Here is a 14,460-nt window from a genome sequence, read left to right as displayed (position 1 = left end):
TGTGTTTTTCCTTTTTTTTTTATTCCGTTTTTTTTTTATGCAATTTCAAACATAAAAATACAATTGTAATTTTACGTGTATTTTATTTCAGGCTTTCTGTAAAAATCTATGAGTAAAAACTGCACCAAATAATGCACAGTTCCCTGTATTTATAGATAAAGCGAGCATACGTTTTCTTGAAATCACATCCACTTAATACTGACATAACTACTACAAAAGCATAACTAATAAAAGGACCTCTTGGAGGCGCTCAAGGTCTATTTTACAAAACAAGCAGCAGATGCAGTTTGTCCATCTTAAAGCCAGAAAATATTATTTTTTTATCTTCAAAATGCAATCAGGACTGAAAAATGGATATTAATAACCAAGCACTGAGTAAACAGAACACTGAGTACTGAATCCGAATACTTATCAGCATTTTCCAAAATGCGTGCAATCATACTTACAAAGTTGGCTAAACGGTCAGCTAGTTCTTCAAAACAAATTAGGGAGGAGTGGGGCTCATTATTGAAAGTGAGCTATAGAGACATGGAGCTCACTACAATCATAGTAATAAAACAGAGGCTGATGTCAAGATTATGCACCAGATAGTGGAATGAGATCCTTGACCTCTGTCTACTGTTTACATTGCACTTAATGACTTAGCTCATATGTTGTTGGAAAACAATCCTGGTAATATCCCTTGTTGTCTAGGGTGGGCAAGGATTAATTCCTGTTATCTCTGGTGGTCTAGGTAGCCATTAGGTTATTTATAATATCCATGATGATCCACGGTGGCTAAGGGTATGTACCACAATATCAATTTATACATTAGCTATAGGATAAGTGATAACTTGCTTACGATTAGGGGTTCAGCTGTTAGGGTCAGACCAGAAACTCTTACACTTTCTACAGCCTGGACTAAGTATATAATTAACTCAACAGGAACACCACAACTGGCTCTTTATTGTAGACTCCAATATGGAGGCACTTGTACCTGAAACATTACATAGCAGTAATATCTTTACACAAGGAATGCACAATCTTTGGACTGAGCTTTTCTGGCACTCCTGAGCTCATGTCGCCTCTTTGTATACACTGGGCTTGCCATCCCTCTTACTGACAGTCCCATACTTCAGGCCCCATGTCACTGTGGCTCTTAGTACCACCATCGCTGTATTCTAGGCCTTCATCCTCAAAGTGTCTACTCACAAAACTAGATGGTTCCCTCCTGGTATCTTGCAACATACTCCAGGTCCTTTGTCTTCACAGTTACCAGTTAAACAACTGGACAGTTCTCTCCTTGGTCACTTCATTTCTCCCATCTGACTTTGGTCCTCTGCCTGTGGCTACTTCAGATGCAGATGTGAGGGGGTGGTCAAACTGTCATACCATCTCCATTGAAAATATCATGTAAATGTGTGAAAGATGGTTTCTTGTGGTAACAAGTCTTAATTTTCCTGTGGGCTGCAGTAATAACCAAAGGCCACAAGATGTCACTGTCTTCCGCTTTGCTTTTGTACTGCACTGGGCGAAAGGTTAAGTGCAGTACAAAAGCAAAGGTTAGTTCTGCCCCGCAACAGAGAGCAAGGACAGTGTCAGGGTTAACTGTAAGGCCGGCCCATAGAGTGAAGAAGGATTGGGAATCTCTTCGTAGTGAGAAATTGAGGAAGTTAGTGAAGTAAGAGAAGAGAAGACAGGAGAGTGTGCAGAGATCTGGATAGGAAGAGAACTTGTGTGATGCTGGAAGGCACAAGGCAGCAAGAATCATTAAGTAACTTTAGAGGCGACTGAGATCCAGTTCAGCAGGCAAGTGGGTGAAACCCACTAGTGGGAGAATTAAAGGAAGAAGTGAGTCCAATGTTGGTCAGACATGGGAGGCCCTGTAGAAAAGGGTCTTGCCCAGCTGATCACATGGCAGAGGGAAGCGGCTCCAAGAGAGGCCCTCGTTAAAGGGAACGTATCACCAGTTTAGTCCGATATGAACTAAAACTATCACCTTATGCAGCGCCTGTGCTGCATTCCATAAATGTTTATAGAACCCTCATACTGTTAGAACCTTGCTGTTAGGTTTTTTTTCCTTTGCTGGTCACATGACTTTGTTGGCCTATTTAATCCTGCTCCGCCCTTCTGGCTTTGCTGGACTTCATTGTATATCTACTTTCTAGCTAGCCTGTGCTCTGTATCTAACTCTGTTGGTTTGCTTGGTCTACGGACCTCTATGTTCTATCTATTTCGTTTGTTCGTCTGTCTGCTACTATTTCTGTTAGGAGGTGTCCCATATTCCTCCCAGTCCTTAGTACTTGTAGGGATTCCCTCCCCACATCTATAGGTCTTCGTACAGACTAGATTAGGACTTTAGCAGGTCTGATCGCAGGATCAGGTTCCCTGTTACATCGTAGGGATTCAGCTGAGTCTTATAGTAGGGACAGATCTCCTCTCTTTCCTTAGCTTTGGTAGCAGAACATAACAGTAAGTCCAGCCTGCAAATTCTCTAAGGAAAGATTTTTTTGTTCCATCATGGTGTCGGTTCAGGATTTGGCTCATCGCCTGCAGGGACTCTCTCTGGAGGTGGCCGAGCTCCGTCAGCACGTGAGTAACTGTCCTGGAGCACATTTCTTGGAGCCTAAGGTATGTTTGCCGGATTTATTTTTTGGTGAACACCGAGAATTTTTTTCATTTAAAAATGCTTGCTTATTGTATTTTCGTTTGAGACCTAAGTCCTCTGGGGATGAATCCCAGCGCGTAGGGTTCATAATGTCACTTTTGCGCAAAGAGCCTCAGGAGTGGGCCTTTTCTTTGCAACCTAGTGATTCATGCTTCAGATCAGTGGATAGTTTTTTTTCTGCTTTGGGACTATTATATGATGATCCTGACCGTGTCGCATCAGCTGAGACTGAGTTGCGACGTCTAAAACAAGGATCGGGTAATGTGGAAAAATATTGTACACATTTTCGTCGTTGGTCCACTCAAACAGGGTGGAACGATTCTGCTCTGAAAAGTCTATTTCTTGCTGGGCTCAGTGAAAGGGTTAAAGACCTGCTAATTGCTTATCCTACACCTGAGGATTTGCAACAGGCTATGCAATTAGCTATACGGGTGGATAGAAGACTGCGTGCAAGGGTTAATGAGAGCAAATCCTCTGCTATGTCAGTTTCTGGTTATGATAATGTGTGTATTAACAGTGGTGAACCGATGGAGATTGGATCGGTGGCACCTCGCTCTCAAGAAAAAGACCGTCGTTTTTCAGAAGGCTTGTGCTTCTATTGCGGAAAATCTGGTCATTTGATTAAAGGCTGTGAGCTTCGGATGAAGAAAGAAAAAAAAATGGTCAGTCACGCCCGTATTGCCTGTTTAAATTCCAAGGGTATATTTTTAGCTGCTTCCACGATTGCTCAGGAAAAAATAATGGAATTTCGGGTGTTTGTTGATTGCGGGTCTACACTGAATGTAATTGATGGGGGATTCGTGGAAAAACTCAATTTAAAACCTGAACCTTTATCATCCCCCATTGCTGTGGTTTCTGTGGATGGCTCCCCTTTGAAGAATATTACTCTCAAGGTCAGTGAATTTCCTCTCACTATTAATGGTGTTCACCATGAGAAATTGGATTTGGTAGTGTTGAATAACTTGCCTTCTCCAGTAATATTGGGTTTGCCCTGGTTAAAATGTCACAATCCTGTACTGGATTGGTCTACCAGTGAAATTAAATCCTGGAGCCATAAATGTTATGACAAGTGTTGTAATGGGCGTATTGCAGCTTTGGATAGGGGAGAGTTGCCTGTTCCTATTCAGGATTTTTGGAGAGTTTTTTCTGAGAAGGAATCGCAGGTTTTGCCTCCCCATAGAGACTATGATTGTTCTATTGAATTTGTCCCTGGAGCGACTCTTCCTAAAAGTCGTTTATTTAACCTTACTATTCCTGAGAGGAAGGCTTTGGAGGAATACATACAGACAAGTTTGGCCGCCGGTCACATTAGGCCCTCTAAGTCTCCTGTGGCGGTTGGATTTTTTTTTGTAAAAAAAAAGGACGGCGGTTTACGTCCTTGTCTGGATTTTCGTGAGATTAACAAAATTACTGTACGCAATCCTTACCCACTGCCATTGATTCCTGATCTGTTTAACCAGTTATTGGGGGCCAAGTGGTTCTCTAAAATTGACCTTAAGGGGGCATACAATCTGTTGCGCATGAAGGAGGGTGATGAATGGAAGACTGCTTTTAACACTCCTGTGGGTCATTTTGAGAATCTGGTTATGCCTTTTGGTCTTACTAATGCTCCTGCATTTTTTCAGAATCTGATTAATGACATCCTTAGATCTTTGATCGGTAAAAATGTGGTTGTGTATTTGGATGACATTTTGATTTATTCGCCAGATCTGGAGTCTCATTGGCGGAGCGTGCGTGAGGTATTACAGTTATTAATGGACAATTCGCTTTTTGCTAAGCTGGAGAAATGTGAGTTCGCTGTACAGAGAATTAGTTTTTTGGGCTACATTATCTCCAGCAAAGGTTTTGAGATGGATCCGGTTAAGGTTCAGGCTGTGCAGGAATGGCCTAGGCCTATTGGTTTGAAATCGATACAGAGGTTTTTGGGTTTCGCCAATTACTACAGAAAGTTCATAAAAAATTTTTCTAGTATTGTCAAACCTCTGACTGATCTCACCAGGAAAGGTGCTGATGCGGTTCAGTGGTCTTCTGAGGCCATTGAAGCTTTTGTGTATCTCAAGGAGAGGTTCACCTCTGCTCCCATCCTTATGCAGCCTGATGTTACTAGGCCGTTTTTGGTTGAGGTTGATGCTTCCTCTGTGGGGGTTGGCGCAGTATTGTCTCAGGATAACGGGGATGGATTACATCCCTGTGCCTTTTTTTCAAAAAAATTTTCGGAGACTGAACTGAATTACGATATTGGTAATCGGGAATTATTGGCTATTAAACTCGCATTTGAACACTGGCGCCACTTCTTGGAAGGTGCGGAATTTCCCGTTCAGGTTCTTACGGATCATAAAAATCTGATATATCTTGATGCTGCCAAGCGCCTGAATGCCCGTCAGGCTAGGTGGGCACTGTTTTTCTCGCGGTTTAATTTCTCCGTTACTTACATCCCTGGTACTAAGAATGTTAAGGCGGATGCCTTGTCTCGCAGTTTTTCTCCCATAGTCGGTGCTGAGAAAGAGGAAAACATTTTACAAGAAGGTGTTGTGATAGCTGCTTTAGACTCCGTTTTGGAAGATGAGATTCTTAAAGCTCAGGAGAATGCCCCATCTAACACTCCTCATGGGAGGTTGTTTGTGCCTGGGACCTTTAGGAGAGATTTGTTTGTTGAGTGTCACGAATCTCGGTTGGCAGGTCATCCCGGAATCTCTGAGACCAAGAGACTGGTGGGTCGCAGTTTTTGGTGGCCTGGATGGCAGAAGGAAGTCATTAAGTGGGTGCGCCAATGTACTATATGTGCTAGATCTAAGTCCTCACATACTCCTGCTGCGGGGTTGCTTTGTCCTTTGGAGGTCCCCAGTGCTCCTTGGACACATTTGGCTATGGACTTTATAACTGACCTTCCCCCCTCTGAGGGTTTTACTGTCATCTGGGTGGTCGTGGACCGTTTTAGCAAGATGTGTCACTTGGTTCCCTTCATCAAACTGCCCTGCGCTAAAACTCTCGCTAAGGCCTTTGTCAAGGAAATTGTCAGACTTCATGGCGTTCCTACTGACATTGTTTCTGATAGGGGTCCTCAGTTCGTGGCTCGTTTTTGGCGTGCCTTTTGTGACAGGTTGGGAATTCATTTGTCGTTTTCGTCCGGATATCATCCTGAATCTAATGGCCAGACAGAAAGGAAAAACCAGGATGTTGAGCAGTTCTTGCGTTGTTTTGTGGCAGACAATCAAGAGGGGTGGTCTGAGTTTCTGCCACTTGCTGAATTTGCTCTGAACAATCATACATCTTCTTCTGCTGGTTGTTCGCCTTTTTTTTGTTGTTCTGGGAGACATCCGTCGTTTGGGTCGTTCTCCAAGTTGGGATCTGCCGTGCCTGAGGAGGAGAATTTTTCCGGTGATTTGGAAAGAGTTTGGACGGATGTGCGTGGTAATCTTCAGGAGGCCAACAGAAAATCTAAAGACTACTTTGATAGGAAACGACAGGAGGTTTTGTTCGCTGTTGGTGACATGGTTTGGTTGTCCTCTAGGAATCTGCGGTTGAGGATTCCTTCTAAGAAATTGGGTCCCAAGTTTGTAGGGCCCTTTAAGGTGCTTCAGGTTGTCAACCAATCTGCTGTTAGGTTGGAGGTTCCTACCTCCTGGAGAATTAATCCGGTCTTTCATGTCTCTCTGTTAAAAAAAGCTGTTGTGTCGGATGGTGACGCCTCTGCCTCTGTTCCTCCGGTGGTGGAGGACGGGGAATATGAAATTTCTCGCATCCTTGACTCTAGACGGTATAGAGGTAGTTTGCAGTATCTTGTGGCCTGGAAAGGTTTCGGACCCGAGGATAACTCTTGGGTGAGGTCAGATGATGTTTCCGCGTCCAGACTTATCAGAGCGTTTCACAGGAGATTTCCTGATAAGCCTGGTCCTAGGGGATCCGGAGGATCCTCTTAGAAGGGGGGGTACTGTTAGAACCTTGCTGTTAGGTTTTTTTTCCTTTGCTGGTCACATGACTTTGTTGGCCTATTTAATCCTGCTCCGCCCTTCTGGCTTTGCTGGACTTCATTGTATATCTACTTTCTAGCTAGCCTGTGCTCTGTATCTAACTCTGTTGGTTTGCTTGGTCTACGGACCTCTATGTTCTATCTATTTCGTTTGTTCGTCTGTCTGCTACTATTTCTGTTAGGAGGTGTCCCATATTCCTCCCAGTCCTTAGTACTTGTAGGGATTCCCTCCCCACATCTATAGGTCTTCGTACAGACTAGATTAGGACTTTAGCAGGTCTGATCGCAGGATCAGGTTCCCTGTTACATCGTAGGGATTCAGCTGAGTCTTATAGTAGGGACAGATCTCCTCTCTTTCCTTAGCTTTGGTAGCAGAACATAACACATACTCCCCCTGTAGATCCTCCAAAAACCTTTTTAAAAACCTTTTTAAGTTCTCCCTCACTGCATGGTAATCCAGTCGATCCAGTATGATGGGCGTGGTTTCGGGCCTCTCCGTCCCTCCCCCCGGCTGCTGTTCGCCGTCCTCCTCCTTTAATTGACGTGGATGATGCCTCGCGTCATCCACACAGCCTGGCAAAATCTTGCTCCTGCACACAGAAATCACGACTTCCGCCTGCGCACTGTGCTTTGCCCTACTGGGGGCGCATGCGCACTTATGTTTTCGCAGTATTAAAAATAGAGGCAGGTCATTTAAGCCCAGAATGATGACGATGAGGCCAAACTGCAATCACAGATTAAACAACAACCAGAAGACGGATTTCTTCAACCCAGGTATCATTTTACTCAGTGTAACAGCGCCAACATGACACTGCCTGTAGTTTACTTAGCAAAATCCTGATGACAGGTTTCCTTTAAGTATGTAGCCAAGTAAAGAGTGCCTTGTTTTTAAGAATGTGCTTGGTGTCCTTATCTTGAAGCCTAATGGACCTGGTAAGGAGTGGAACGGTAGCGGCCTGGAGGTGAAGGTACCCATAGCAACACTGTCGGCATACACACACACACATCCAGAACTGTTGTTTTTTCGGTAACGTGCTGGGGTGGGTACGGACAGGGCAATGTGCCCTATTTTTAAGGACTGTCCTGGAATTTCTGGTCGGTTGGTAACAGTAACGTGGTGCGGGGCATTAGCAGTAGGTGAGGTACACGCCCCGGCATGCTACATGAAGATGGGGGTCCTGGCTGGATGTGCAGACTTTGACTACAGGGTGATACACCTTTGCAGGCGGCATGATGACGGTGACTTCGGCTGGCCAGAACCAGATGGTGAAAAGTTCAATGAGGGAGACCACCAGCCAACAATAAACAGTTTTTTAGTAAACAGTAACTTTGGTGTGAACTATGTACAATAGATATCGAGTGCATAACCTCCCGAACATTTCGTTTACAACTTGAATCATCACACGGTCTCTCTATCTCTTCCAGGCTTACTTGCTTCTGCCCCCAAGTTGCTCTTCTGTGTTCACTACAACCCAGCACAGTACTACAGTTCAGTAAGTGAGCATCCTGTCCTTAACCCGTGGTTCTGCATCTTTTTTCCCCTAGAGCAACTAGTTTGCAACTATGGGCGTTACTTAGCTTCTCTGCTTGTTGACGCCTTGAAACTCCCGCCCAAGGCACTCTCTTCATCTCACATTACCCAGTTCCATCCTGGCCCATTTCCTCTTTGATTTATATACTCGGGGCTGTCATGTCCTAGAATCCGTCTCCAGTGCATCACTTTTTCTTTCTGTTGCTTTTCCTTGTCTGTACTCCTCATCTCGCTATCCACTGCCAGGGTCTCCGCTCACGTCAGGGACACCCAGGTCACGCGGCTCTGCTGACTAGTCAGACCTTAGGTCTGCTTTCACTGTAGGCTGAGCCCTATCTGACCTCCTGACAGGAAACTGTCTCTGTCCCTTCACTTTAGCCCCTCCCAATCAGGGCTAGTCCCAGCTATTAACTCCAACTCTCCCTACAACCGGGCAGAATGCAATACTGTCACCAATAGCCCACGTTACAATACACATTATGAATTCAAATGCATTGTAACAATACATGTCTTCAAGGGGGAACATGGGCAGTATGTCCATCTCCTTACATAATCCTGGTAGGTTCCCAAATTTTCATAGGGGTCCGAGCTCTGTTTCTGGGGCCCCTTCTTTTAGATGCCCCAGTATGCATATTTATTATTTTCTTCTTTATTATTTGCTTTTGGAAGGGACCAAGATGGGGAGCTTGAAGACATCATGTTGAGTTCTAAATTAATTTCCACAGATTTGTCAATCAGTATAGGCCTGTATTTGCACTGAGGTTTTTTTTAGGAGTTATTGGAGTAAAAAATGAGTGGAAACTCTCCAAATCCTCTTCAAAAATTCAAAACTCCTCGAAAACTTGGAGTTTCTGCTTGAAAAAACTCAGCAAAAAGTCTCAGTGTGAACCCACTCTAAGGTCACTGTCACGTAACAAGATTGTAGTCAATGTCTTGCATCTATATTTGTATCAGTACAATCCAATACCAGGAGTGGATCCACAATTGTTTCCATTATATCTTTTCTCACCTTATGTTACACTCCTGATTTTGGCTTAAAAATATTGATGCAAAAAATGTTTCATCTCCACGTTTAGCTTTAATAGACTATACCTTTTTATTTTTTTCCATCAATGTAACCATATGAATAAACTATTTTGTGAGATTTTTTTTTAAAGAAAATATTTGTTTTAGTTTGGTGTCACTGCATTTAAAGATCCATACCAGTTTTATTTTTAGGGGTGTTTACCATGCGGGATACATAATGTGTTAAAGGGAATCCGTCACCACATTTGACTTAACTAAACTATTATTATGGGCGTACAGGTTATAGACTGCTGAGGGGAGAGATACCTGTATGCCTCATATCAGATGCCTTGTTGTTGAGAAATCATCTTTTATCACTTCATATAAATGACTTCTTCCAGGCTATGGGGAGGATGCTGCCCGGAAGATAACTCTGCCGCCAGAGATTATTTTATATTAAGGGGGAGTTACCAGTGTGATGTGTAATGGTTACCAGTGTTACTAGTGTGATGTGTAATGGTTACCAGTGTGATGTGTGATGGCCGCTCTCTGCTCTCCTGATCTCACTGCAGAGCTGTGGGTGATTATACCTGACACATCTGCAGGATTCTCTCAGCTTCCATCTCACAGGAAGACGGGGTGTAATATTGTTACAACACAGCAGAGCTGAGAGATAATGAATACTGTGTTTGCAAGAAGACAACTTTAATTTCTCCTATTCTGTGTTAATTACTTGTCTCACACTGGGAACTCTCCCTTTTATTTAGGTGCGGTTCCGGTACAATGGGGATCACTGGTCTTGCTTCGGCGCCTCCTCTCTCCTCGCAAACGCTGTCCTCCTGCCCTGTTTCATGTGGATGATAGTGTCCCCAATCACGCTCCTGAGCCGACAGGCTCTTCTCTCCCCTGCCGAGGGCAGCACAGAGTACTGTAAAACACATGCACTGGCTTTACCCGGGTCATCAGCTCTCTTTGGCCTCTTCCGGTGCTTGCGCATTACAGTATTTTGCACTGACCTCAGCAGGGGAGAGAAAAGTATGCCTGCCCAGGATCGCGATTGGGCACACTGTGTGGATGATGTAGAACGTGTCATCCACATGAAGCAGAGAAGAGGATAGTAATTGAGAGGATAGAGGAGGCACCAAAGCAAGACCAGTGACGTACAAAGGGGGGATAATCAAAGGTATTTTTTGAGCAATACAGAGGGCCTATTGGGCTTGTATACAGCTGTAAAAGAGACGGTAAAGGTGGTGGTCGTAGTTTATTTTGGTAAAACCTGGTGACAGGTTCCCTTTAAATTCAAACAAGGTTGTTATTTGCATGCAGTTTCTATGTTTTCCTTGTGTTAGTGTGTTTTAGAGTTTGGAGGAAAACATACTAATAGGTTACCTGTTACATTGCTCACCGTGTAGATGTGGAATTCATATTGTGAGCCCACATTTTGCAATTCTTGTACAGTGCTACAGAATAGGTATGGCTTTATAAGCAGCAGGACATAAATATAAGTTCTTGCCTTGCTTCACTGATGGCATATCCATACTCTAAGCCCTTAGAAGAGGATAGGTTGAAGTATATATAAAGTTCATAACGTGAGAAAGTGTCATTTTCTTACCTCCTGTGATGTAAAGACCACCAGTCTGGGCAGTGCATGCAGACCCTTCTCTTTGCACTGTGGAAAGCGCTGAAATCTAGCCACATTCAAGGCATACATGTTAGAGATGGAGCCGCCTGCAAAGAAGACTCCAGATAAGCAATGGATCAGAGGACACACAGACACGACTGTGATGATGATATCATGTAATATTACAATACCGGGGCAGAATATCCCATCTCCATTTTTCCACCCTACAAAGCTTCTCATTGTTCTGAGGACTTCATCTTCCATCAGGACAAATACAGGCGCAACCTCATAGGTGTACCTGCAGGGAACATTAGCTATGGTTTATAGATATACTAAGAAGATTTTCTTAATAATATACATAGGTGGGGGAGTATTCGTCCAGACTGGCATTTAATATTAAAGTTTTGATCAAACCCCGTTGATATAAGATACATCAAATGTATTAAGAGATGAATGCTTCAGAATAAATTTGACACATTTTGGGCTTTCTGTGTGCTGAAATCAATGCCAGCTTAATTCTGCTAGAATTGACACCATATTTTACCAATTGCTGGACCAGCGTAAAACACAAAAAGTGGCTAAATTTTGTGTGACTGTTTTACTTTAGAATACCAGCATAAAGCCTTTGATGAACTCCCACCCCCACCCCAAAATGTGTGAATATTTAATTCACACATACTGGTCTTAATCAAATCATTAGTAGCCATATACAGTTGTACTGTATATATGGAGTAGGGTTATTGACAGCTCCCAAGTGCCCCTCCTCCCTGCTGCTGTTGAGATCTCACACTGCTGGGTACAAGCTGTCAGTAAAGCTGGGAGGCTGAATATATTCCAACTCACGCACTTTCTCACTTTCAGGTTGGATTTATAAAATTAAAATTTTAATATCAGAAATATAAAGCCATTCAGACATAGATTTACAAAGTAAATACACCAGTATCATCAAGCCTAACATTTCTATTTAATAATGTATAACGTTTGTACTGTTAGCATCACTATGGTTCTGACACTAGATTTATCTATACTGGCAAAAGTTCAGAGTTGAAAAATGTTATTCACTGTTTATAGTTTAGTGATACTGTGTAGTAATTAAGGGAGCTGCTATATGATCGTCCACTATTAGACGCCCCTTCTTAAATAAAGTGTCTCACGTAAAATATAAAAGGGAGGGAGATGGGAGGTGAATAGGTGTTTTTTTTTTTTTAATTTTACCTGGGGCACCTTAGCATTAAAAAAGGGTTTTCCAGTAGTGAAGGGGTTATCCAATAAATATATTCTATAAATGAAAAGACAAAAATGAAATTTTAAGTCCTTGCTCTATTTAAAAATTCATTAGACATCACAGACCTTTTATTATAAGCACTCCCTGATTTGTATTATCGGAAACTTTGCACACAGTTTGTTTGGCACCTGTCAATAGGCCATATCTAAAGTCATGTATAGCTTTGAAATATGTCTTCCCTTACCAAAAAAATCCGAACATGGCGGTGCGATTCTCACAATATCTAGTACCCTCTGCAGGCTTGCCCTTGCCCCTGGGTGACCTCCTCTCACTCCTACAGTACTGAGTACTCAATGTATAAATGCACACTAATCATCTATAATTACACAATATTCATTATATGTACAACAGCCTCGCCTGAGATTGATTATTATCATTGGTCTATGTCATACTGGATATTATTATTAGATTATGACAAATCACTACATATATTATATTTTAAACAATCTATATTTCTCTCTCGCTCCCACCCGCAATTCATTATAATGTAATGCTTTTTGTTTTTGTTTTATAGTTGTGCTCAAAAGTTTACATACCCCGGCAGAATTTTTCCTTTCTTGACTTTGTTTCAGAGAATATGAATGATAACAAAAAAACTTTTTCTCCACTCATGGTTATTGGTTGGGTGAAGCCATTTATTGTCAAACTACTGTGTTTTCTCTTTTTAAATCTTAATGACAACCAAAAACATCCAAATGACCCAGATCAAAAGTTCACATACCCCAATTCTTAATACCGTGTATTGCCCCCTCTAACATCAATGACAGCTTGAAGTCTTTTGTGGTAGTTGTGGATGAGGTTCTTTATTTTCTCAGATGATAAAGCTGCCCATTCTTCTTGGCAAAAAGCCTCCAGTTCCTGTAAATTCCTGGGCTGTCTAGCATGAACAGCGCGCTTGAGATCTCCCCAGAGTGGCTCAATGATATTGAGGTCAGGAGACTGAGATGGCCACTCCAGAACCTTCACTTTGTTCTGCTGTAGCCAATGACAAATGTCATGTTGGAATGTCAAAGTACGTCCCATGTGCAGCTTCCAAATTTGCCTCCAGTATTTGCTGATAACGTGCTGCATTCATCTTTCTTTCAACTTTTACCAAGTTTCCTGTGCCTTTGTAGCTCACACATCCCCAAAACATCAACGATCCACCTCCGTTCTTTACTGTAGGAATGGTGTTCCTTTCATCATAGGAGGCCTTGTTGACCTCTCTCCAAATGTAACGTTTATGGTTGTGGCCAAAAGTTCAATTTTGGGCTTATCACTCAAAATTACCTTGTTCCAGAAGTTTTGAAGCTTGTCTCTGTGCTGTTTGCCGTATTGTAGGTGAGATACTTTGTGGCATTTGTGCAGTAATGGCTTTCTTCTGGTGACTCGACCATGCAGCCCATTTTTCTTCAAGTGCCTTCTTATTGTGCATCTTGAAACAGCCACACCGCTAGTTTTCAGAGAGTCCTGAATTTCAGCTGATGTTATTTGTGGGTTTTTCTTTGCTGAACAATTTTCCTGGCAGTCGAGGCTGAAATTTTTGTTGGTCTACCTGACTGTGGTTTGTTTTTTACAGAGCCCCTGATTTTCCATTTGTTAATCACAGTTTGAACGCTGCTGACTGGCATTATCAATTCCTTGGATATTTTTTTGTATCCCTTTCCTGTTATACAGTTCAACTACCTTTTCTCGTAGATCCGTTGACAATTTTTTTACTTTCCCCATGACTCACAATCCAGAAAAGTCAGTGGCTGGATGCAGGGCTGGCTCCAGGTTTTTGTGGGCCCCGGGCGAAAGAGTCTCAGTGGGCCCCTTTAGCACATACCACGATTCATGAGGCACAGATACGGCGGAGAAATATAGGTATACAACACAGGGCCCAGCTTGCCACCTCATCCTTCACATATGCAAATGACGCGCCCCCTGGGCCTTGTGTGGGGGAATACCCAGGGCCGGGTCTCTGTGTAATGCTGGGGGTTGTAGTCTCCGTGGCTGCGACCCGGTCCCGTGGCTCAGGGTGGTCAAACCAGTGGCGGATCTGTTTATTTGGTTTTCAATGTTTGAATGTCCGACTACACCACCCGTGGATTGTGGTCACTAAGAACCGCCGCTGCGTGGCAGACCACTGAGGCTGATGTTGTGTGCGCAGCAGAGAGTAGTATAACTCCCCGTGGGAGGAGTATAGCCTCAGGGCAGCATGTATAGATGGTGAGGGTCGTGGTGCATGGGCACAGCAGAAATGACTCAGAGTCCGTGTAGTGCAGTTCAGGGTCTTTACTGTTGGTACTGAAGAAGGCCCTGCCAGGAGTACTGGCTAACATTAGAGGCCTGGTCAGTCTGTGAGCAAACAAGAGTCCCCCTGGCCAGGTGGAGATATAGGCCTTCCCTTCTGACTGCACTCTTCCTGGCTACCTTGCTG

General features: G+C 43.3%; 1 protein-coding gene across 2 annotated transcripts in view; it reads right to left on the bottom strand.

The window, feature by feature from the left end:
* CSAD (cysteine sulfinic acid decarboxylase) overlaps nt 1–14,460 on the bottom strand; it is a 77,447-nt gene that overhangs the window by 54,590 nt on the left and 8,397 nt on the right. For both annotated transcript variants that reach the window (XM_073662935.1, XM_073662936.1), the window contains exons 6-7: nt 10,966–11,072; nt 10,766–10,881 (exon numbers count right to left, since the gene is read on the bottom strand). In XM_073662935.1, the coding sequence (XP_073519036.1) occupies nt 10,766–10,881; nt 10,966–11,072 (223 nt within the window). The remainder of the gene's footprint in view (nt 1–10,765; nt 10,882–10,965; nt 11,073–14,460) is intronic.

Source organism: Phyllobates terribilis, unplaced genomic scaffold (genome assembly GCF_046119375.1).
Source record: "Phyllobates terribilis strain yellow unplaced genomic scaffold, ASM4611937v1 Scaffold_2__4_contigs__length_985480577, whole genome shotgun sequence".
Taxonomy (NCBI): Eukaryota; Metazoa; Chordata; class Amphibia; order Anura; family Dendrobatidae; genus Phyllobates; species Phyllobates terribilis.
The sequence above is the reverse complement of the archived record's forward strand: the minus strand, read 5'-3'. Positions and strand labels throughout refer to the sequence as shown.